We start from the raw sequence: 25,854 nt of genomic DNA, 5'->3' as shown, positions 1-25,854 counted from the left end.
GTTTATATTTTATATTGTATAAATGTATATCTGGGGATGATATGCAGATTATTTACTGATCTATCTGTCCATCCAACTCCTCACATCAGCATTTTTCAATATCATAAATAAGAGAATGTAAATGGTGCAATAACTCGGTTATAATAGTGCAGTACGCCGTGCTGTTACAACCCTTATTGTGCTGCATGCACACAGTTAAGAATAACCTGCTTGTATAGATTCACAGATTATTTTACAGATTCCCTCAGACTACAGGCATGCCATTACAGAAGCCCCATGTCTTATTGTATTACTACCTCATTTACACTAGACTGGGGGCCATGATTGCCTTCAGCAGGAAAGAGTTCATGCTCAGAATAGAGAACAGAAAGATTGGCCACAGACCAATGTCTCGGGCCTGTCACCGTTTGACAAACTATTTACATTGTTTCAGGACAAAAACTGATGAACACTTTGAAACAAACTAGTTCCTCTGGATGCCATTACAAAGTCGTCTTTGCCAAGCACGATCAATAAAGCCAGCCTGATTGTGCTTGGCAAAGACGACTTTGTAAAGCACAATCAATAAAGCCAGCCTGATTAATCAACTACATCTGCATACCAAATGTGAAAGCCAGCCAATTTGCCTAAGAGGTGTGAGGGCACTGGGTCTTAAAAAGGCCCCAAGAAGCACAAGGTGCTGTAACAATAATAACATGGACACTGCCCAGATGGACATCGAGCTGCCTTTGACAATGCACACTTGATCCGCTTGGCACAAGAGCCACTGACACAGGCTGTCAACAGCAGATTTAAGTTTCTGTGGGAGGGAGGGTGGGATCCCGAAACATCCGTGAAGACATTTGTTGGGAATAACATGAGGTACTCAAACCGAAGTCTATGTGGACAGATGTTTGTGCCACTTTATGTGTTGAAAAGTCATCCTTTTCTTCATTTAACTTCAGGCAGCAATAGTTCTGTCCCACAGAAGTTTAAAATGGATTTACAGTTAACTAAGCCATATGACTTGGATAGTTACATGTCTCCCTTCTTGTAAACTGCATCTGTCTTGTTATATATGGCATGATATAAAGGCAACATCATATTTCAATAATACTTCAGTTTAAGAAATGAAACAACGCTGGGATTATCATCACATCACTTGATTTCTACTAATAATTTGTTGTTGTTCTAGTATTAGTCTATCAGATATGTCTCATTCTGTTGAAATAAGTGGGAATTTATGAATGAGCAACTCTCTGTCTGTTATTATTTAACTGAAGGTTGCATTTTAGATGACTATTCTAATGAAACATGAGTCAAAATTGATAGAAAATACATTTAATAGAAATACCAAAATATCTAATATGTCTTAAATATCAAAGGTTATCTTGAAACAAGCATCTACAATAGAAGAAAAGTGTTTGTTAATATGCACAATAAAAAGAAGCAGAATAATATGATTATTTAATCTGCCCTATCCAAAACAATGGAGGTCCCAGTGAGTTCCAAAATTGGCAAGACACCCTGTCCAAGGTCGTGGTAATTTGATGCCAAAATGAGTTGACCACAGCCACATCTCGAAAGCACCGCTTTGTGTGCCGTTCTCTTTGATTGAAAGTGATTAAAAGATGTGGCAAAATGGAGTCTCCATGGAAAGTGAAGAGTCCTGCAGCACGTTGTGGATTCTCAGAGGAGTAGTGTGGTGCTCACGCAAAATTATCAAGTGAAACTCCACTGGCAGTGTGTAACAGACACGAACAATGAAACAAACCTTGTGCTGTAGTGCCCAGTTACACCCAACAACTATATTTAAAACATATTTAGACATATTACAGGGAGATATAGGGCATTAAGTTGTTGAACTCTGTCTACTCAATGTACTGTGGGTGACCTGCAGTTGACCCTCATTGTCATGCCCTCACAGCACCAGCCTGTCCTCTCCTCCCTCCCGGATCACCTGACCAATAGATGCCTGGCTCTGAGCTCTGATAAAGCACTGCCTCTTGCACTCCATCAGCTGCTCCAGGTCACGCCACAGCTTCATCTGCTCCATGTTGGCGCCGTGGCTCTCCCTCACCATCTTCTGCTTCTCTCGCAACTTCTGGAATCCACAAAGGAAACGAGCAAATAGTTCAAAACAAATGTTCTCGACAATATGAGCCCGGTCACTGTTTACAAAGATGTAGTCCATCTACTTAATGCGGTTATGTAAGATTCCACTAAGCTTATTTATCCGTCTTCAGACCATGTCCTCGACAGAGTGATGGCATCTGTTAGGTCAGCTTGACTTTTCTCACCTTGCCAAGTAACTCCTGCTCTGAGATGTTCTTTAGGTACACTTCCCTGCAACAGAAGCAGAGATATCATTTGAATACAAGCCATTGCAACTGCACATGCTCTTATCAACTGTGTTTAAATAAAGGTGTGGTGTTCTACCAAATCTTAGTATCACAAGGTGTAGTAAGGAGTTTCTAACAACTCTACAGTGTCGCAATAAGAGCTTCTGGAGGTAAGGAGAGTATACATTTTTCTGGCTGGCTCGGCTCAGCATGCTCACCTGATGGCCTTCTTCCTCTCTTGTGGATCAGAGGACACATAGGCCTTCATCTCATCAGCCGCCCGCTGTATTTGCATCTCAATGATCTGTGAAGGGATGGAGACATGGAGTTTATTGCCACAATGGGTGCTTGGAGGCAGATCACTTGCAAAATGCTGAGACAATGAATCCACTCCAGCTGCAGCAACCCTGCGGGCGGCAAGTCACTGTTCATAGTTTAGGGTATCAACTCTAATTTTATCTCGCTTGCTATTAAACTGATAATGGTGGGCGATACGCTCACCCATGTGGCTAATTGCAATGTTTTCCAGAGTTAAGAAACTATCTTTATTTAAATACTGGCCTCTGACATGGAGTTGATATAATGATATCGGTTTTCATCCTGCGCCGTCTCATCTCTCAATGCTTTCACCTCCTGTGAATTAAAAACAAGAAAAAAAAATACACTGGATAAACATTTATTCATATTGTTTCATTATTGGCTGCATGATCTAGTGCAGGATAAGAACTATACCTGCTCCAATTTAGATCTGTTGCTCTCCAAACCGGCAGTACAGCTTTCATACTGGCCCTTTTTCGCCTCATATTCCTGGACTAGTTCCTGTTAGATAGGAATCCAAACAGTCATACACAGGAACTGAGAGACTAATGATGTCATGTACTGCATGAGAATTGAGACAAATGCCTAGAATGCATCATTTTCCACCCTCTGGTCACACTCTCAGCATTGTTTCACATCGACCAAACATCCCAGCTGGCATCTGAGCAGTTGAACTTACAGCAAGCTCTTACAAAGTCTATTTATGTCTTCCTATTGCAGCTCCTCATTCGCAGACATTAACCAGTAAGATGGAAGAGCGATTCTGGGAACACATGTAGGAAAATGTAATCCACCGCCTTAGCTCGGCGATGTGGGGGGCTTTCCCATTGTGCAATTTATTTATGGACTATGTAAATTATTCTTAATGGATCCTGTTCATGACAACACACAAATACAGTATAAGTCAACTCCTCCTGGCTTGTAGACACACAGTAAGGATCCCACCATTTGTTTTTAAAGTCAGGACAGATTAACGGTTGGTGTTTTTCTCACATTAAGTTTGTGTGTTTTTGCTTCAGGATTCGTTTGCGAGATGTGAGAACCGTATGCTTTCTTGCATTTTGAAGAATGAACAACTTGTATCCCTTTTATATCAGATTATTGACTTCAAGACTCTGTTGACCCTCATAAGGCAGAGACAAGAATCACAATCAGCTTTTATTCTGGAGTTGTGTGTGCGACCCTGAAAGAGAACAATGCTGTTTTGTCATGGCTGTGGAGGATCCTAATGTGGTCAGGTGGTGAATGTTCTCTCTGAACGCTATTTGATAGGGTGTGAGGTTACTTTTTGACATAGACGTGTTATATTCCAAGTAATGCTCACCTGACACCGCTGCCTCAGTGACCTCAGTTCTTTTATAATGGGTGCTAGAGCTGACTTCTTCACCGCTATCATAGAGTTTAATTTCTTCACCTGTAAATTCCAACAGCAAACACTGCATTACAACGAGCAGAAACATACAACAATCACAATCAGACGAAGAAGTATTTAATGCTGAAATGTGTAACTTTGTTTCGATTTGAAGCCTGCAGGGAAAGCAGCAGGTAATGGGACTTTGACTAATGATTTGCTGAGATGATGAAGTTAGGCATAATTATAAACTAGACAGGTGCAACCCAACAAACGTGATTAACACGGATCAGGAGCGCCACAATAAAGGCTTAATGACAATTTTCCGTCACAGTTTGGTAAGAATTAATTAAAACATTAGAGGTTCCAGCTTTAAGGCAGTGCCAGAATAAAGGACTACTTTCAGGTTGGAGCCTCGGATGTTTGACGCTTCATTATGAATGTGTGCAAATATACAGGCTGCCAAGCGGATAAACAAATTCACTACTGCTTGGAGCATGGCCTAATCAGTTGCCACTGCTTTCCTCTGGGCCGCGATGACAAAACAATGACATGGTGATAAATAAGGTAGAGACTGTGCGCTATGCTGGGATAATGTATTGTATATATATATATATATATATATATATATATATATATATATATATATATATATACATAATATATATAATTACATAGCCACATGAAGTCTCCTTATTTTGTCAGTAGGGCAGCAACATTAAAATACTTCATTTTATTTATCCAGGATAATCCAATTTAGATTTTAAATCTCATTTACAAAGGGGTCCTGGCCAAGATGTCAAAACAGAAAAGTTAACATGTAAACATAAAAAATTCACATAAAAGAGATTACTTAACACAAACAAGTGAATAATCTAGTTTAAATGTCTCTGTAGCTCACACCAAGCTGAGGGTCCAAAACCCAGTTGTAGGAAAGACAAACACAATAGTAAGGAGGTTGCAAATATAGTCTTAATAGGAAAAAATATTTCCTAACATACTCATTTCATAACCTAAAGGGATGTTTGAATCCACATTGTATTACAAGGGGATTGCTCTTTGTTCTGGTTACCATTTCAGACATGTCATCCAATGTGCGGCCCTTCTTCTCATCCAGCTCACTCTTGATGGCCGACACCCTCTCCAGTTCCTCCTGAGTGTCACTGTAGCCAGAGATGCCCTTCTCAGCTTCTACAGTTTGCTTGAAAAACACAACAAAGTCACACGGTAACTCTGAAGTGTATCAACAAACTCACTCACTCATCAACGACTTTACAATTTGAGTTTAAACATTTTAAACAGACCAAGAGATACAACTTGGTTGTGAAAACTGATTCAAAACACAAAGAGCTTCATGTTGTTATAAGAATTGTGTACAACCACATGATTTTAGTGTTTAAATGACTTTAGTATTTCCACTGATGACCTAAACAGGGCCTAAAGCTATCCTGCTAACAGCTAACCGTTATCAGGGGCCCTGTGCACATGATGTCTTGTATTACATGTTGTCAGTGACGCGTTATCTCCTGTGCCTTTAAAAGACTCAAGTCACAACAATGATTAGAGCACTTCCTCTGTAGCATCCTCACACGTTGTTGCACTGTAACTGCTCCTCTTGTACAAGATTAAAGTCAGACGTCGACTTTACTTACGTCTCCGATCTCCTCCTTGGGTGAATTTATTCGTTTACGGGAAAATTCTTTTAACACATGTCTTACAGGAACCACAAGGACAGCACATTTCATTTGCAGCAACCTCATCATCACAATCGCCATTTGAATCTCTCTGTCTGATGGAAAAATATGAGAACACATGAAGAACTACCCAGCGGAAAGATCAGGGTGACACATGAAAGGGAGGAGCAGAAAGAGCTAGACATGGAATCAGAAGGAAAACTTTAATTGCTTTAACAAAATCCTGCATGTGATGCAGGCAAGAGGAGGAGCAGCAGATGCAGCCATCAGAAATAGCAGCTCAGCCTGCGTCACACAGCCTGTCAACAAGTCAGGTGCTGGGACCGCACAGAGGTGTGAAGCCGTTTCCAGGAACCTCTTTGCTGTTAACACAAACTGCATGAATGAGGAGATCAAGGGGGGGAAAACGGCGCATTTGGAATGGCAGCACGAGTGCAGAGAGACGATCACTCATGCTGCCTTTAATGACCACTACCCAAATGCCCTGGAGCAAGCTCGCTGGATAACAAACGGTGGTCGGTCCATGTGGCATTCAAGTGTCAACCACCAAAGATTTAAGAAAAATAAATATCTAACTGTTGTACTGTAGCACCCCAAAGGATTTCAAAAGACGTGATATAAAATGTCACAAGTAGATCTCATTCCTTCCTTTGTTTGTTTAACTGGAAATATTTGCGACGTCAGCTTGTCTTACGTGAAAGTTAAACATCAGGTTAGTTAGACTTACCAGCTTCTGTTGGACGGTCTCATGTCTCTGCCTGAGAATCTCCTCGGTTCGCTGCAGCACTCCATATTCTGCTTTCAGCTCAGCAATTTCCTGACGTTGTTTCTTGTACACTGTTCCCTTGCTGCGCAATTTCCCCACCAAGCGCTTCAGCTTCGAAGAACAAAGAAATACAATTCAACATCACCTTCAACACTTGATATTAGTTTTAAGACAAGGGAATACAACACTGCTTTCAAATGAAATGTAAGCCAGACTGACATTTAAAAGGCCTTTAAACCTGCATTAACTGATTTTATGGGCAGTGGAAAAAAGCTTTTAACACAACGCTCATATAACATCATCTTCTGAGTTCACACTGCTTATTTATGCATGCAGCCACTACGGAGCAACATGAGCATTCATTTAGAGTTCTGTGTCTGGACATCTGACTCACGTCTGTCCAGTATTCCCTCTCCACCAACACATAAGATTAAGATTAAAAACCACTCACAAGAAGTTGTGACAGTGAACCATAACAGCACACTTGCAGGTTGTAAAACTAATTTGAAAGACCTCTTACTGCTCTGAAGAGTCCAGGGAAGCTGAAGTCCGTATTAGTGACCCATTTCACATACATGTAGTCACTTGATCCAATAATAAAAAATATAAATGATAGCAGATATACATTTGTTTTAACATTTAAAGTTGTGTGTCGGCTAGCAGCAAGACAATGGAAATGCTTCTTTGGGAAATACAAATACAGTTTATATTTGACGACGTGGTGTCCAGCACAGCTGAGATGCTATGAATGGCCACAGGAGAAGACAAAGGGTTGATCCACGGGAGGGAAGGGATTAGAGGACAGCAGTGACTGGGGGCCATGCCATGACCTGAAACAGTCACTCTATCCTTTCAGATTCACAGCCAGCTATGTACAGCAAACAGCTTCATCTGGCAGAATACTGCTTTTAGTGGATGTTCAGTCACCCTGACTGTCTGTCGGGACACAATGAATCTCCTTCACAATGAAGAGCATCTATAAATGAACATGGACACGGGAGAACAGCCCCAGAAATCACAGAATGTGCCTCATGTCCTTTGGGGATTCGTGAACCTTGGTGTGTGTGAGCGAGTGTGTGTGCGTACATTTATTCTTTGTGTATTTTAGGACATCAAGGGCAGACGTGGCTGAGAGAGGAATTAGCACAGCCGAGTAATACTGCATAGTGTTCCCAACAGTGTGTCCCCAAACCAACTGCTGGTAAACTGGCCGACGGCGCAGACATAACACCGCCACAACAACACACACTTACAATGTGTGACGATACAATAGAAACATGAATGGTGCAGCAGATCTCCAAATAACTGGGAGGACTGTACAGTAGCAGAGTAGCCTTTTAAAATTAACATCACAATATTTTTAGAAAAAGCCAGCATGTCATTCAGATGGTCGATGGTGTCTTGACTGCAGTAAGACTAAATTTAACCAGCGCTGTGATGCTGGTTGATAAAGTGGTTTCATGTTACTGGCCAACCAATGACGGGCAGATGTAGTCATTCCTCTTACAGAGACCCTGCAGTTGGTGGGTGGCATGTGATGACACATAACCAGCAGAATGGAAAATACCTTTGATAAAGTAATCACCTGCACCATGGCTGATGGCCCACAACTACGGAGGAGTCTGATAAGCTGTGTTTGACAAAACATTTTCCATTAACTTCATTCATGTGTAGTCTCAAGGGCCCTCTTTGTCTCTACAAACAGTTTGCTCTCATCCTTTCAGTCAGACTCACAGGTATGTCAGACTCCACTTAATTACTAATATAATATAATATAATACATATATAATATATAGGATCGATTTAGAGCGTCGACAGTGGCTGAAATACACCCGAGCTTCAGTCTTATGCCGGTGGTATTGCCAGCACATTTCTACAACATCTCATAATATTTCTTCAAGCACAAAGAAGTCGTTGCTACTTCTCCTCCACCGCACTGCTCAGATGATTACATCAGTTTTCTGCTATGTAGTGTCCCAGGACATTTGTCAGAAGATCCGACCGATTTGTATAAACCATAAAATGCATTGTAGACGACGATTGTCCATATTCTGTGTGTTTGCTTGTTTTAAGTAACTATCACAAAGTCTAAAAGTATTGATGCAATAATGCACTGATGCTAAACTGCTTAATTAAGCACCGTAAATGTTTGTGACAGGGATTTCCTGGACATTTTTTTCCTTTTTACCCCACACAGATAGGTGAGAGTTTGAGTAGATCAGTTTAAATTATAATTCCCAGCCGCAAGATTCCTACGGTCACAGCACCAGCCCCGTCCATCAGCGTCCCTCTACTGCACCACAGAAAAGTTTAACTGGAAGCTTCATGTTTACATGAGCAAAAGAAGAAGGCTTTTCTCAATAAAGTGGGAATATATTATCATTATTTTGTCTCCCCGTCAATAGTTCAGTTCTATTCATCAACGCTGACAGCTCAGAGTAGACCGTGCCACGTCTCTGAAAGGGGGGTGGGGTGGGGGAGTACATCCTCCTCGTCACAGTATATAAATAAAGACAAAAGGTTTTATGCACCAAGTCTGCTTAATGTGTCCAGCTGACTTAAATTAGGAGATTGATGACACTCATGATGAGGGAAACGGCCATCTTCCAGCCAGTTTGCACAGTACAGTTCCTTGTTCTGGATATTCTCTGTTGTGCTCTATTTATGGCTCTGCATGGGAATGTGGGGGAGAGTAAGGAAAAGGGATAAGTAACATTAGACAGTGAGCCCGTCCGTGTTTGGATAAGAACAGAAATAGCCTCTTGTGTTTTCTGCGATTTGCAAATCTACTAGAGCTCACTTAGATAAAGATGGAGTTTCTGTAGGCGATGCTGGCAGATACTGAAGAGAATTCAGACAAATGTTTCTGTTCTTGACACAGCCTTGAAGAAATTCAGAGGTGGCAGGTGTTAAGTGATTGCATTATCTTGTGAGCGTAAGAAACACTTCCATCGGTGTACCTCATCACCCCGGATGATTTCTCCCCCATCGGAGGCTTGTGCCTGGCTGCTCCTCTGCCTCAGCTCCCTCTCTGCTGCAGCCAGCTCTTCCCTCGCTGCCTGAAGCTCCTCAGCCTTTGACTCCTTCCTTCGAACGATGATGGAGGCCTGCAAGAGTCACAATATGTGAGCTGTATAAACATGACAACGAAAAGAGTTTCTGCCTGTTAAGCTGTGGGAGAGGGAATGTGATTGACAAACAGGGATGTTACTAAGGCAAGAAATGGACAAGAAATATCAACGAGGCACCAACATTCTTTGACAAAGACAATTATTTGACCTTGTAGACCATGGGGGCTGCCGGTTTAAGGCCGATTCAGTCGGTTGGTTTGTGCTAGTGTGCGACTTTGATGTTTTAAAGGGTTAGTTTGATTCAAAGGTCACAGTTACACAAACAAACTCAAAACTATTGAAGTAGCGGAAGACCAGCAACTTCCATGTTCGGTGAGGTGAAATGACTGTTGTAAAAGGAGTTTGATGGCGCTTGTTTGATGGCAAGGTAAAGCAGTGGAAATATTCTAAAAATAGTGTACACCTAAACTGATATAGATTTTTTGTGGGCCTTTCTTATGGGTGCCTGCCCCCGTCCACAGCAACACATTACTTCACTTCCATGCCTTTACTCCAGTCTGTTTGTCCAAACTGTGGACGTGCTGACCATCTACTGTAGGTGATACACAGACTATGGATAAGTACCTCATACAACCCCACTTCAAAACAATCTGAACCATCCCTTTGATTCTTACTTTAACTGGTTTACATAGAAGGATGATTTGTGACATCACAACACGTTTAGAGCAAATTGTGGTCCAGGATGCTGTTTGGACGCAATGTGGAAAGCTGAGAAGTAAATAAATAACTAATAAATACAAATGAAGGCACGGCACCTCAGGCTTAAAGGTTCCCTGTGGAGGTTTTGATCTCTAGGAGCGCAATGGAGCTGTTTTTGTATGAGTGCGTCCCTGTTTTGTTTATCTTGTGCACGTGCACGAGGCCAGCAGAGATGAACATCACACAGCATCACAGTCAGCACCCACAGGGCCCAGTTCACTCGAGACAAGGTAGACAATAAATGCAGCACCTGTTGTCTGTAAAGGGTCAGTTTGTCATCCATGGGGTCATTTCTCATCATCCTCTTCTCAATCAGCTGGTTTATCTGAGAATCAACTTCCTTAATCTGTGAAAATGACAATTGCAGAACACTCAGAGACTAACATGTGAGCATTTTGCAATGTATGGAGGTATACAAACTTAACATCCTGGTCCTCACCTTGTCCTCCAGCTCCTGGAGGTCGTTCTGGCCCAAGGCAGGCTCTGATGTTATTTTCTGCAGGTACTGCACTGAACGCCTCATACCCTCCAGCTCTTTGGGGAGTTTCTCAGAGACCATGTAGGAGTTGATCTTGATCTCCTCTTCAAGCCTTTTCATTAAGCCTAAAATAGACAGAGCTTGTAATTAAGTACTTTGAGTTTGGTGTGTTTGAAATCCTGTCAGGCTTTTTCTGCCGCTCTAATAACTTTAACAAGCTGAATATCTTTTACACATGCAAACCCACCAAGCCTATGAAAAAACACACCACTAATATGTAAAATGGTCTCATACTGACTGCAATCTCTTATCCTGAACAACAGCAAGTCGATTAGCATGCTCAGTACTTGGACAGGCACAAGCTGTACGGTCATTTTGATAAATGACTTAATTGTGCAGCTCCACCCTTGCATGCCTTGCTATTCATTTTAGAAACTGTAAATGTGAAAATCTCTTCTCTGGCTAAAGAGCCCAATTGCAGATGAGAACAAAAGGAGACAATTTCCACGTGAGATAAGCTCTAATACAGCACTTCAAAGATCAATATAATTAGAAGGTCTCAACAGATGAAAGTCTATTAGGAGGACGACCTCCGATCACTCTGCTCTGCCCTTGAACTTCTATTCCAGCTGTGCAGAAGCAACAGCAAGACAGGCTACTCACTGTCTGGATTAGCATCCGCCGCTGCCTGTTGCAAATCCTTCAACTGCTGCTGTGATCTCTGCAGCCTCTGCTGCGCCTGGAACAGCTGAACACACAGAAATCAGAGTTACTCATTATTTTCATTTCATTTGTTCAACTATTTTCATTAGTGATGATGAATTTCATTATATGAATGAATACATTAATTGTTGGTCATTTTATGAATGATACATTCATTGTTAGGTCTATAAAATGCTCCAAATGCTAAAAAAAACTAGCATATCTGACATGTTGGATCAGTGAATCTGAAAATAGTTGATTGATGGGTTAAATTACTCTCTACTCAACATGTCTTATGTCTGATGTCTGATGTGAAATCAACTTAAATATATTCAAATATGTCCTAATTTTGCACATGGTTGCAAATTAATTCTGCATTATTTGAAACATCTCAAATAGTTGTCATATAGTATATAGTCATCAAGTTGTTGATGACTATATCAAACAAGACTGCAACAGATCATTTTTTATTATCGATTAACCTGCTTATTTTTCTCTCTAGCAATTGGTTGATCATTATGTGATAAAATAGTAAAAACAAAACAAAATGTCTGGTTTTGGTTTCAACAAATCCTCTCATTTAAGAGGCTAAAATGAGAGAATGTTAATGTCAATTATACCGAGGTGATCAAAGGAAATGATAAACCACAAACAATCAAGCATTTACTTGGTTCTTCTGTTCTTGCTTCTGGTGAATCAGTGACTCCTCTCTCTCCTTCTCCACACGCAGCTGTCTGGCCTGCTCCAGCATCGGTTGATGGTTGGACACCGACTCCACCTAGTGGATCCACAAGTTAACATGACGCTGTCTATTTGCAAGCCATCACATGGTCAGCAGAAATAACCAAGCGCCTCTGACAGAGTCACGTTTCATCTTTTGGCAGGGCCTACAAGTAAGACCCGTTAAGTCAACAGCTCATTACTTCACAGCCTTGTTAAGACAGCATTGCAGCCTGTCAGATCCCTGTCAGGTCTATTAGACAAGCTGATTATATATGCCGGGGGTCATGTTTTCATTCCTCAGTGAATCATAATGGCCTTCTCTGGACTGCCTTACCCTCTTCTTCAGCCTCTCCACACGTTTGATGAGTTGGTCTTTCTCTTCCTCCATTGCACTGATGTCCTGTTATTGGAGTAAAAAGGGATCCTTTATTCTGGTGCATCACATCAACTTAGCTTCAGAAGGCACATTATTACATTATTCACATCATTTAAACTGAAAAACAAATTCATGTCAAGACCAATAACTTTCAGCGATGAGTCATTGAATGTCGTTCACCCTTCGGATTTCTGCTGTGGAGAAACCTGAAGTCCTCAGCAGCTCACACTCCTTGTGATAGGTCTTAAAACCTTCCACCAGCTCTTCATACTGTGAAGACATTAATGCATAGTCTCTTTTTGCTTTTTAGGTTATTAGAGATTTCTAAGAATGAGGAAAGGAAATATGCGAGAGTGGTGTTGTCAACCTGGTGAAAGGTGTCATTGATAACATCGTCCTGCAGAAACTCTAACGGCACCTCCAGTTTGACTAGAAATCGAGCCAAATAGGCCCTTTTCCTCAGCTCGGGGAGCCTCTGGAGCAGCCAGTGGAGGATAGGGTGGACCACAGGCTTGCTGCCGGTCACCAAGCCTTGTCGAAAGCTGCTCCTGCATAAGAAAAAACATGAGGAAAATATCACTAGGACCTGACATAAAAAGTGCAGTGTGGTTATTTATATTCTCAGTGTATTATTAGTGCTTACACATCAGAGAGGTTGCCAGAAGGTTTGTACTTTAGCATCCCCAGCACAGCGCACATCCTCTTTACAGTTTGTTCAGGCATTTCTTCGCGGATATCTAGAGCTTGCTAAAGACAAGAGTAGCAGCGTAAGGGTCACCGAGGTCAGATTCATTCAAGAATGCCACACACAGGCTGATAACATAAAATATGAGTTGAACAGTGGGGACCACTGTTTGCATCGACACAATTCCACTAAAGCGACTAAAGCTAGGCCAGTCGTAGAAGCTAACGTTAGCGTCTCACCTTTGGGTCTATTTCAGCCAGGACATCGTTTAAAATCTGCAGCAGCTGCATCGGTTCGAGTGAGTCTAACGTGATGAGGTTAAAGCTTTTCTTGAACGGGTCCCTGTTGAGCTGTTCAACGACGAATTTCAGCTGCTCGCTCATCTTGAACGATGCTGAAAGGGCTTGCAGCGAGTTAGATACACGAGTCCTCTTCTACTCAGGGTTAGCCGCGGCTAACGTTTTGCTAGCTAGCTTAGCTCTCTGACATCGACTAACAAGCACTCCAAACTGAAAAGAAACGTTAAAACCCGTTAAAAATCAATCCATCACACTTGCTGGTGACGATGGAAAACACCCGCTTATAAATGATAAAGACAACAGGATGTGTTGCTGTTCGTTGCTAATTCTAGTTTAGCAGACAGAAAGGCAACGGTGGTTGTCAACAGCCCCATGGAAACCGCGAAGGCGTCGCGGATTGGTTGCTAACAGGAAGTTGCTTAAACAGTGTGGTTAAGAGAGCTATTGTTGCGCTAACTGTGCGCAGACATACTACACAAGTTGATGACAATTCTGCCGTATGGGCGAAAAAAACGCGAAGTTATGATGTGGCATTCCAACATCTGGTAATTTAATCGTACACATTATACGGCATATATTATATATATGCCTGTGATTCTGATTTAACAATTAAATCAGGTTCATGGTGACTGAACGACGGAAATGTGTCTGTAAGCAGGTGTTGAATTTGAAGTGACGTTTCATCCTCTTCACATTTTAATGCTCTGTTTAAAAAAAGGAAAACAATTGCTACAATGGTGAGCTACAAGCCGCATATTAGTTTATAACGTTCAACAACACGTTTTCACGAGTATTCAAAGCGGCACCTGAACGCACCCGTGTGTCAGTGTGAACTTTTGAACCGTCAGATGGCGGTGTTTTCACGGGGCACGGCTTCTGCGTGCGACTCTGTGAACTTTGGTAGGATTAAGCGGAGTTTTCAGAGCATGAGTGAAAGGACGAGCGTGCTGTGTCAGACAGAGAGACGTTTCTGGAGCTCAGGGTGGACAGGAGTATTAAGATATAGCTGCTTTTTGATTGTGAAAAATTGAAATCAAGGCTGAATTGGTGCTGCCGACAGAGGAGACGTTGTTTTTAGGTGTCGCTTAGCTTCATCCAGCTGGACTGTAAAAGCCTGGAACACCGTGGAACGTTTTCTGCTTTTAAAATCTCTCTCTTATCAAACCACCTGTCTTACAGCGGCCACAGCTGTCTTTCAACATTTCCTCATGGACACATGTTCTTAGTGAATTTCTGCTTTACCCGGAAACATTGTTTTCGACTAGAAAGCGTTGCAAAGAAAAGAAACGTTGCCACTAATTATGATTGTTGTTTTTTCTTATGTATTTGGAGTGTAGCCTCAGCCGAAATCCCATCCATTAGCCCCTCCTCTCGCTGCTGCAGCTGTAACGCCGACGAAGAGCCACAACAGCGGAGAGTCAGTCTGACACCAAACCCAGAGGAAGACGGAGGACCTCCGGAGAATTAGACGAGAGCACAACCAGCCACCAAGTGCGACAATAAAAGGACTGCAACACTTCTGGGACTCTGTCAAAAGGACTGACGAGATTGGAGCTCCTGAAGCATTTGTGTTTGTGAGTAAAGCTGTAAACTAAACCGGATTTCTTCCCCGTGAAGAGGATCCTTCCTCACTCTGGAGGACACTTTACCTTCTTGTAGCCTCCTATAGCTCTATGGAAGCTTTAAGTTGTACACATTCAAGTCCAGTTCAGGCTTTGAAAATGTGTGTGTTAGCTGATTGAATAGTTGATGTCAGTGCTCTAACAATGGTTGAACCAGTGGGGTTTGTGGCGGCATGGAGAGCCCAGTTCCCAGAGTCGGACCCCCCTTGCATGGAGCTGAACTCGCTGGGGAACATTGAACATGAGCTGGACAAATGCAAGTCGTCCATCAGGCACTTGGAGAAGGAGGTGAACAAGGAGCGCTTCCGGATGATCTACCTGCAGACTCTGCTTGCCAAGGAGAGGAAGTCTTATGATGGGCAGCGATGGGGATTTAAGAGCACGGCCCACATGAAGGATGGAGACCTGGCCAGTGGCCCGGACAGCCAGAGGCCCCATGCGGAGGTGGCACCAGCAGAGGAGCAGCAGCAGAGGGGGCCTGGCAAGACAGCCAGGTGTAAACCACATCCAGAAGGAGAGGTGGATGGTGCATCCCCAGCCAAACAGAAGGGTGGGGTGTCACCAGTCCGCCAGGAGTCAGAGATTCCCGATTTCCCCGTGGGCACAGGCTCCGTGGCAGCTCTGAGATCCAACTTTGAACGTATCAGGAGGGCCAACTCTCACACAGCGGGAGATGGCAGAGGGTTGTCAGTGATGGGCGGCCAGGAGAAACCCTTCTACGTGAACGTGGAGTACCATCATGAGCGAGGGCTGGTTAAAGTCAACGACAGGGAGGTCTCGGACAAGATCAGCACCCTGGGCAGTCAGGCCATGCAGATGGAGCGCAAGAGGTCCCTGCACTCGCTCCCAGGGAACCTGTCTGCCGCCACGGCGGACATCAACAAAGTTGTTCAGAGAGGCAGATCCACCGACGGGAACTGCAGCTACAACGGGTCACACGATGACGCTGAGGTCAGCCCACACTTCCTGAAAGACAGCGTGATCCGTTCCATTGGTGGGAAGTCTGAGCGGCAGCCAGCAGAATGCCAGCCCTACACCAGTGTGTATGTTGGGGGAATGATGCCGAACGGGGACACTCGAGTCATCCACATTAAGGACCACAGCGTTGAGGAGGACGCACACCTCACCTGGCCGCGGCGCTCCTACTCTCCCGGCAGCTTTGATGACGTAGGAGGCTACACACCGGACTGCAGCTCCAACGAGAACCTAACATCCAGTGAGGAGGACTTCTCCTCAGGCCAGTCCAGCCACGTGTCTCCCAGTCCCACCACCTTTCAGATGTACAGGGAGAAAAGCCGCTCGCCCTCCCAGCACTCCTTCGACAGCAGCAGCCCGCCCACCCCACTGTCCCAGAAACGCCTGAAGCAGCAGGCGATGGTGTCCGAGGCCTCCATCATCGGGGTCCGTAAGATCTGGCCCAGTGATGGGGAGTCCACCACGTCCAGCAGTGTTCAAGGAGATCTGGGTAGGTCTGCAAGACACACTGCACAACACACATGAATCCTGAAGCCTTTCATTTTCAGGATGAAAAGCAGATCCGTCTTCTAATGGGTAGAGATGATAAAGTACTAAAAAGCACATTAAAGGCCCCCTAATCACTGTCTGAGCTTGCCTCGACTGGCCTTGATCCAGAATAAGTCAGTGATGTGTAAAATGCTCCTAATATATTAACATCATACTCTCAATCCACTCTAAAATGTTTTCTGCAGCCAGGATTATGATGCACTTTATTATTTTTAGAACACATTCCTTGTGTTTTTTGACATTTTCTTGGGTTTCTGCAGGTTTATTTGGGTTGAACTGAGCTAGTAACCAAAAAAAAAGTCCAGGTTTTTGATCAAATTCATCTTAATTTGCTTTCCTCACATCCTTTGTCCACATTGAGTGTGTGAGGAATGCTCACCTCTTGGGAATAACGAGATGGACTTTACACGTGCTGATTCTTAACAGTCACCCAGTGGCTTTGCAGCTCTTTCAGGAGTGTTTTCTTTACCCTTTGTAAGCAGGCCTCCCCTCTCTTTTTCGCCCCCTTCTGCTCGTCGCCCGCTGAGTGCTGCAGCACTCTCACACAGGAGATGCTCTGGCTGAGGCAGCGGCTGCCCCCGGGCTTCCCAGCCGCTCGGCCCTGTCCGACCCTGAGTGTTTTTGTGTCAGCGCACATCAGTGTTGTTGTCCTTGGTGCCGCGTAATTAACTTAAAGGGGTTTGTCTAGCGTGATAAATTTAGGGTGGCTCTTTGTTACGGGTAAAAGAAAAAAAGAGGATCGAGGGGCTTAAAGTGTGTCATGCGGCTTCCAATCAAAACGCCTGCCACCAGGGTTTCCTGTTGTTATGTGTGAGCACAATGGAGAATCACTCATTGAACACGAGTATTGACATGTTAACAATATAACAATGTTAAGTGGGATAAGGAGAGTGGTCCTGGCTACTTGGTAAAGCCAAGGACAGAAGGAGAGGCGGGAGTGAGTGTTCCTCTTCGAGAACGTTTGTCAAAGTGAACGACACACGAGGACACGAGGTCCACCGGCGGAGGCCAAAGAGGGATTGGGATACGGAGAGCGTATTAGGATTGGAGCAGGAAAATTGTTTGCCTCTACTCCCCCAATAAAAGTGTTATCCACTGTGGGTCAGATTAAACAGATGAGCAGAATAGTGCGTTGTTATATAAGGTGATCCAGTCCAAAGCTCTTTGACACAAAGCATGTGACAAACAAGCAGATAGTCTGTGATATAACCGGCGTGAAGCGTACGCCAGCACGCTGCTCGGATGACTGAGATCCAAATCCATTCCACCGTGCCATTTGTCTCAGTTCCGTTGTCATGATGTTTTCACACTCATAGCTCCGCCTTCCATTCATTTTGCAGAAAAGATGAGGAAGAACAGGTGCACAGAATGTTTCTGATTCCACAAAGGATGAATACATTTATGACAAACTAGAAGGAAAACCTGTTTTCACTGATATTAAAACAGCTGCACTCTGATCAAGTTGTGGGACTGGTGGTAGATTTCAAAATAGATGCAGCTGTGGTCAAGATATCATGACTTTTAGTCTAAAAATGCTGGATCCTCCATCGATCATAATGCAATCAATATCACATTTCTGTGATATCCTCTTATATAAGCTGCATGTTTGTAATGCAAGCTTTCCAAGCTCATTGACCTGATGACATAACTGTAGCATCTTCAGGGCTGATTCGCTCAGACTTGACAAAGATCCTCCGTGAGCCACGAAGACAAAAGAAGAAGTTATCAAACGGTAGTCTTTGACAAAGCGGTGAAGACTGTGACATGTGGTTAAAGGTGCAATGCGTAAGATCTGGCTGGAAATGTCGTTTAAATACAGAACAAAAACAAACAAAAAAACAAACAATGTCAAGAACTTACGGTGTTGACGTCTATGTTATTGTGTTTAGGTATGGGACAATATGACAAAGTCAGGATTGTCCCGGCTGAAATCAATTGTGTTTCACGATTTCATGCCGATAATCATTAAATTAACAACACCCGGCCCCACCCCAAAACACCCAAAAAAACAAACAAAAAGCACTTCTATGTTCTTACCTATAGTTCTTTGATCATAGCACTGTTGTTCTGAAGGTATCCTTGCTGAACAGCTACTACTTTACTCAGATGAGGACCTAACACTTGTTTCTATTTTTTAGCTCTTACTTTATCGGCAATAATATGTTGTGGTTTCTTTGTTTTGACAAATGTACTTATTGTAACTTACTTTGGACAAAAGCGTCTGCTAAATGCCCTAAATGTAAATGTAAATTATGCTTAACACTCTTAAAATGTCACTTAAACATACCGGAATCCATTTACATCTGATTTAAGAACCAAACATTTGTTCTCTTTACTTTTAGATCTTTTTTCAGTGAACATCCTTTTTATCCTTAAATTATAACTGATGACTCAGTTAAGACCGTATGAAGCCCGTCGTAGCTATTTGCTTGTAGCATGAGGCTACATGTCACACATTGTCCCCCTTAAAAACGCTAATAAGTGGGCCCTGAGTTACGAACCTATTTTTTGTCAAGCTTCATTTTCTCTGGTCAAGAATGACGTTACACGCTCGTTATACAGCTGTTTGCACGGCAGCACATCGCCCAGACCAGTAAACTGGCTTTTTAAGTGTAAAATGTGGTGGAGTTTCCCTTTAACACCCACTGTTTTTCACAGCAGCGTGCTGCAGAGTCCGAGGTACAGCGTTCGTCCAGAGGAGACCTGTTGCTGACATAATGGCACAGCTGCCTCATGCGGACCTTGCTTTGTGGATTACCAGAAGTGTGGATTTATTTTCTGCCGCTGTAATAACATTACTGTGCACGTTGCTGGATTAGGCCTCGGGGCAGGGAGCTGCTTTGAGGCAAGTCTTTGCAATAAACCGCTTTGTTGTGGTGTGACTTTAAGGGAGCAGTTGGATTTTTTCCCCCCTTTTTGTTTTATTTATTGTAAAAAACATTGCAAATCTATTTAATGAGCCCAGTAAAGCCAACTTAATCTCAGCGTTGCAAAGACGCTTTGTGCTCCAGTTCGCTGAGTATTGTGTGACTATCCGACAGGGCTTCATAAACTCAACAATACAGTCGGTGGTTTTCATAAACGAGGCTTTCTGGACTGTGTGTGTGTGTGTGTGTGTGTGTGTGTGTGTGTGTGTGTGTGTGTGTGTGTGTGTGTGTGTGTGTGTGTGTGTGTGTGTGTGTGTGTGTGTGTGTGTGTGTGTGTGTGTGTGTGTGTGTGTGTGTGTGTGTGTGTGTGTGTGTGTGTGTGTGTGTGTGTGTGTGTGTGTGTGTGTGTGTGTGTGTGTGTGTGTGTGTGTGTGTGTGTGATGGAACATGTGAACGCAGGCAGCGAGTTGACATGTTGTTGTGAGTGTTTTTAGTGTCTGGCGTGGTGACAGCATGTCTCTGCCTGAGGAAAAAATGACTTAGCATTAGAGACACCTACTAACTGACACAAACAAACCCACACTTGTCCAGCAGCTCCTCAGCTGCATGACATCTTAGTGAAACGGCCAGTCTAAAACCAACACATCTTTTTTTTCTTCCATGAAGAGGAGAATGCGTGTTGTCTCCTGGTTTCTGGTTATCTAGGCCAATTGTCAAGGCTAGCCGTGAATAGAGCTGCTGATTAGCTGTGGGCCTTTAAGGAGGCCGACTCTCTGATGGGTCTATTTTGCCATAATTAATTATCATCATGACGCTGACATGCCTGTGGCCACGTCTTTCTGGAGGGGTGTGTAGACCTTCTCATGCTTAATGTATTACAGTGAGAGGCATAGAGGAAGTGGCCGACCAGGCGGGAAATAATAACTCTCAACATCTTTAATCTTAATCCTAAACGCTTGCAGAAATCAGGGCGCTGCCTTCCGTGATGCTTTTCTGAGAGGTGCAGGTTTCTGTAGGCAGGCAGGTCTGTCGTGGCTGTGATATTCATCGAAAGGGTCTGTCTGGAAAAGGTGATGAAGGGTGTCTGAATGCCTTGGCCTCGGGCCAGAGATTGGCACCACTTGCTGCCTCAGCAGGAGTCACACCGGCGCTGGTCTACACTCAGGGTTAATTGCAGACTCATGAATATTTGAGGTTCCTGAAGGAAAGCCAGACAGTCCTGTCATTGTACCTGGATATCAACATCTGAGCTTTGGTGGTCAAGGAAGCCAAAGAATTTAGCCTCTCCCTTTCCTCGAGTAAATGTAGGCTTACAAGAGGAAGTGCTGGCAGCTCTCGAGGGCAGCCAACTTTGTGTGTGTGTGTGTGTGTGTGTGTGTGTGTGTGTGTGTGTGTGTGTGTGTGTGTGTGTGTGTGTGTGTGTGTGTGTGTGTGTGTGTGTGTGTGTGTGTGTGTGTGTGTGTGTGTGTGTGTGTGTGTGTGTGTGTGTGTGTGTGTGTGTGTGTGTGTGTGTGTGTGTGTGTGTGTGTGTGTGTGTGTGGAAGTAAGACACCTGTTCTTCTGTGCAGTGTACTGGGTAAAGTGGTCAAAAGCTGGCAGGCCATCAGTACACCAGGCCACACATTGCCAGCTGCTCTCCCAGTAAAGGCCTTGAATAGTCTTTTTGTTCCTCCCGATTGGAAAACAGTAGAAAAACAATTGTTTTGAAGCTATTCAAGGCTCTTAATATCATCGTCCCATGAGCTCCTCTGTTCACATACTAACATACACTTATATGAGTAAAGTTAATAACGGAAGAGGAATCGTTGGCATGTTTATGAGGCTGCGGGCCTCCCCCAGCTCGCTGATCCTCCCTCGTGCTCGGCCTCAGCCCCCTGGTCCTGCAGGCTCAGCTCCCTCCCCGGTCCCACTCAAAGGGCCCTCTGTGCTGCTGGCTGGCAGGCCAAGTGTGTATGGAATGTCTCAGCTGCTGTGTGTGTGTGTGTGTGTGTGTGTGTGTGTGTGTGTTGGGTGGGGGGTTAATGAAATGTTATGTGTTGTATGGGTTCACCTCTCTCACCGCGGCCTGACCCATGACACTTGTCGTGTCACTGACTTTGTTTCCCAATAAATGTTTTCATCAAAGTCTTCCATGTAACCGGACTTGACCTCCTCTTGGTTTTGCAACCAGAGGAGTCGCCCCCTGGTGGTCGATAGATAGAATGAAATAAAAATAAACATTGACTTTGAGACGAGGGAACTGCAAAGATAAATGCTAACTAATATCCCAATTTTGGGACTCATTCCTGCAGCACTCGCACTGTTAGCTGAACCAACTAGTTCGATGCAACAACGCGCTGTGAAACCTGTGTTGCTAGGCAGATTAGGACTGAGCCAAAGCACATCAGGTGAGGACTCGTCACTAATATTTAATTCTGTTCAGACATGCAAATGAATATTTGATCATACCTGGACGCCACCGTAATGTTTCCTTTCCTGTGACTGATTCTCAAGTGTGTCCGTCATCTGCCGTCGTCAGCAGCAAAAAAACATAAGCTGATGTGAGCCTGAAGAGTGGCCAGGCTCCAGTGTGAATTATAGGCTTTTTAAAACAAGTGAGATCAGAATAATCCCCCAGTAAAATAAGCAAAACGAACCGTAACATATTAGACAATGCTATTATTCCTTTCTGCGTCAATCAAACTAATCTGCTTATATCCGATGTGTCCACGCGCTCCATTGTCTGTTTATTCTCACGGACTGGAACAATCATTGGGCTTTGATTCTCTCCGTTATGCGGCACATTACAAGCAGCAGTCTGACCACACTCGGCTATTTCAACCCACGCTGATTAGTAGGTGTGCTGGGCTGGGCGGCCACTTCTGACCTCCGCCGCTCAATGACTGGCACTAATTTTAGGCTGCCCTGCAACAGAGCAGAGGCGAGTGCTGGTGGGCCTCGCAGCCTCCGCCAGCCCCGTGGTCAGAAGGGCCCTCCGATGCAGCGGGACACTTCAGACGGCCCGGGATGTGATGCTGATGATGATGAAGTGCCGGCGGACATTTTCCTAGTTTGCCAAAACACACAGCCGGTCTCTGCATTTACCATAACAGATGCCCCAGTTACAGTATGAGGACGAAGGGACGCTTGGCCAATTTTACATGTCAAAGTACATTTACATTAACAGGGAGTCCTGCACACAGCCTGCTGTTTCATGTCTTCGGTGGCTCTGGAGGAGCTTTGTCAAGTGACTTCATGTGAGTAAATGTGGAGGTAGTCTGTTGGTCCAGACTGAAATATCTCAACTATTGCACGGATCGCCATGGTGTTTTGTGCAGACAATCATTTTAAGCACATTTTGATGATTATCAGGATATTATTGTGAAATGCAATTATTTTTGCTCAAGATGATCACGATCTGATATTGTCCCAAACCTACCTTCCAACCCACTGTGCAATACTGTCTTACCTTCTAACTATGCATTTATCTCCTTCCTCTTCTATTTTTGTATTTTTATTATTTAAAGGGTGAATTTTGGAGATGCACAACAATATATATTTTTTCATTTGATCCATTATTTGTATTTTTTGCTTGTTTTAACTGTACTTGAGTGTTAAGGCTCCCTGAAATAAAATGCATTATTATTATTATTACAAATAGATCTATGAAAATGTTTCCGCTGGTCATGAAGTGAGGAAAACTACAAGGGTCACTCCATCCAGTGTCTCTGCCCCCCTGTCCTGCTGTCTCCCAGCGACTGCACAGACAGCAGGACAATGCATTTGCTGGAGCCATAAGGTGGTGCTAAGCTTTTAACCACATCTCACATTGGCACCTCCTGCTGCTTTTTTCTCAACCTTTCTCTGTGGATCTATACGACCATTAGAGAGGCGACAGGAGAGATGTCCTTCATTGTACCTTTTTTTTTTTTTGGTCTGTGGTGTATTATAGATGCTTGATTCTCCATTCCAGCCATTTCTGAGCTGGATCGATAAACACATTTGCTCTATTTCTGGGAGCTCATGATCCCAATTTTGTCCATCTGCTGGTGGAACTTTGTGTAGATGGTCAATATGTTCACAGTGGGGGACAATAAGTGGGCTCTGATTGTCTGACTTTTGGTATGAGCGTTACACGAGTCCGTCCCTTGGAGCTATTTAAACACACTGATCAGTGATCGGTCGATGTGCTGGGCAGCGCCGAGCCTTTCCCACTGGTGGAATGGGTGATTATTGATGCCACTATTCTAGTCCAAGCTCTTTCTGGGATGAATCAATAGACACTCGTTGCTCTCTGATTTTTATTTTTTGGATTACTGTTAGAACGTATTCCCATCAGTCGAGTAGAATTGATCTTTTATCTGTTGTACTTTTAACGGATATGTTAAATGGAGGCCAAGTTGGATCCAAAGCCTGTTTCTCTGAATTTACTTTTGGTTGTTTCCAAACCCAAACTCATTCTTGCCAATGTTTCCGTGACTGCTGTGGAGTAAAAGGCAGTGCTTTTGTGTGGATGCCATGTGATGATGAGGGTCATTTCTAAAGAACAGGAATACTGGTGAAAGTTCCCTCTTCTTTGAATACCGTCTGTTGGTCTCGTGTTGTGAAATGGGACCACATGATTATTTCTGTTGGTGAACCTCTGATGCTGCTGCACATCTGTCCCTCCCTCTCTGCCTGTTTATCGTAGTTCATCTCTATGGATTAGGATTAGGGCTTTGAATGTGTCTTTGCTTTGTCATCAATAGGACATCCAGCGTGTCCTCAACTGCTGTGGTGGCCTTGTGAACAACACGGCTCATGTTTGCTGGAGGAAGGAAAAGTGTTTCATGATGATGGATGAGTCTCCAGTAGGGGACTGGAAAGTCTTTCCCCGACTTCTATTTTTAGTTGGGCGTTTAGTAGTTTAGTGTGGTGGAGGAAAACAAAGGTTCTGTGTATTGTCTATTGACAGGTGATTCCAACCATAATCGGGGGGGATTTATGACATCAGTAAGACCACGACCTGTGGGAATACAGTCAAATGAAATTCTTGAAAAACACTGAATTAGTGGGTTCAGAGACGGTCCCAAACTAAATCAATCTGTGATCCACGCTCCACGCAGCTCACAGCCGCAGCTGTTTGGCTCAGCAGTCTTATGTAACGTCATAGAATGTATTCATTACAGCTCTATTGCACAGTCAAAGCGGCTGCTGCAGCCAGCTGGGTGGACACCACTGTGGAGCTGATGTGGATCGCTCCTGTGGGTTACTTTGGACTTTGTTAATGATCAGAGTCGCTGCCAAGTGGAAACAAGGAAACAACACTGTCTCTTCACTATGAGTGATGGGCAGCCTCTAGTACATCACCACAGTGTTATGGAGTACTAGTTCCACTCTTGACAGGTATATCTGCATCAGCATGTGTGTTGGCCAGCAGGTAATAAGATACCGTGGTATTGTTCCAACTGTTTTATTTAAAAAAGCATTTTTTTTTATAGAAGTTCAGTCTGTTTACAAGGCCAGATCTCCCATCAAGGACACTGAAGGTCATGCTCTGTCATTTTTCTTGCTATTTTGCTTGCAGTCAGGGGGATTTAATAATAGTTTACATTCTCATGACAAGTATATTACATTATTATATTAGGTTTCTTCAAGGCTGATTCCTATATGTTTTAGACAAATTTCATTTATTTTTTTCGGCATTGATTGATTGATTGATTGCACTTTAATAAGGGGGGAATAAGGGGGAAGTTCTTTAAAACTCTAATTGGCTTTGAAGCAATTAGACCATCATTTACAGAAGATGTATCTGCAATTTAAAACTACAACTGGTCTCAATTTAATATCAGTGCCTCTATATGAAGTGCAAAAGCAAACAAGATCATCATCAGGAATATGTTATCAAGTCCGATTCTTTATGAACAGACAAAACTATTTACGGCACGATTTCATGAGAAACTCCATCAGCGGGGCCTCCGGTAGGGACCAGCCTGCCTCCCCGCTTCAAGTCAGCTTTGGATAACATGCTGCTGGAGGCCCAGGCCATAATTCTGGGCAGGGAGGGAAGGGAGGCATGACAGAACCAGGACCAGGACTGTGCCGGGCAGACGCTGCTGCAGTAAAATGAGAGGTCTTCTAAAGGGACTCTGGTTCTCAGAAACACGAATGCTTACCAAAATAAACACATCATGGAAGTTCCACATAGCTTTAACAATGCTCTAAAAAGTAGAGTTTGGTTAATGTTTTGTATATGATATAGTTTATTATGGTTCAGATACAAAAAATGATTGGCTGCGTTTTTTTTAGTCATCAACTACATATCTGTGTTGTTATATCG

The 25,854-nt window shown here is 43.6% G+C and overlaps 2 protein-coding genes across 2 annotated transcripts in view; one reads left to right on the top strand and one right to left on the bottom strand.

The window, feature by feature from the left end:
- Positions 1-1,327: 1,327 nt before the first annotated feature.
- ift81 (intraflagellar transport 81 homolog) lies at positions 1,328-13,927 on the bottom strand. The gene is made up of 18 exons (XM_084025572.1): positions 13,484-13,927; positions 13,203-13,306; positions 12,927-13,107; positions 12,740-12,829; positions 12,518-12,583; positions 12,128-12,238; positions 11,422-11,506; positions 10,720-10,883; positions 10,531-10,626; positions 9,411-9,557; positions 6,412-6,561; positions 5,063-5,191; positions 3,964-4,053; positions 3,054-3,140; positions 2,883-2,954; positions 2,540-2,625; positions 2,280-2,325; positions 1,328-2,083 (listed from the first exon to the last, which is right to left on the bottom strand). The coding sequence occupies exons 1-18, from the start codon at positions 13,625-13,627 to the stop codon at positions 1,901-1,903; spliced, it is 2,031 nt and encodes a 676-aa protein (XP_083881698.1). The 5' UTR covers positions 13,628-13,927; the 3' UTR covers positions 1,328-1,900.
- A 619-nt stretch (positions 13,928-14,546) lies between these two features.
- Positions 14,547-25,854, top strand: part of LOC311022707 (breakpoint cluster region protein) — a 28,433-nt gene continuing 17,125 nt past the window's right edge. The window contains exon 1 of the mRNA XM_084024219.1: positions 14,547-16,630. Coding sequence (XP_083880345.1) covers positions 15,310-16,630 — 1,321 coding nt within the window. The 5' untranslated portion in view covers positions 14,547-15,309. The remainder of the gene's footprint in view (positions 16,631-25,854) is intronic.

This window comes from Eutrigla gurnardus (assembly GCF_963514095.1).
Source record: "Eutrigla gurnardus genome assembly, chromosome: 13".
Classification (NCBI taxonomy): Eukaryota; Metazoa; Chordata; class Actinopteri; order Perciformes; family Triglidae; genus Eutrigla; species Eutrigla gurnardus.
Note: the sequence above shows the minus strand (reverse complement) of the source record. Positions and strands in the feature narration are given on the sequence as shown.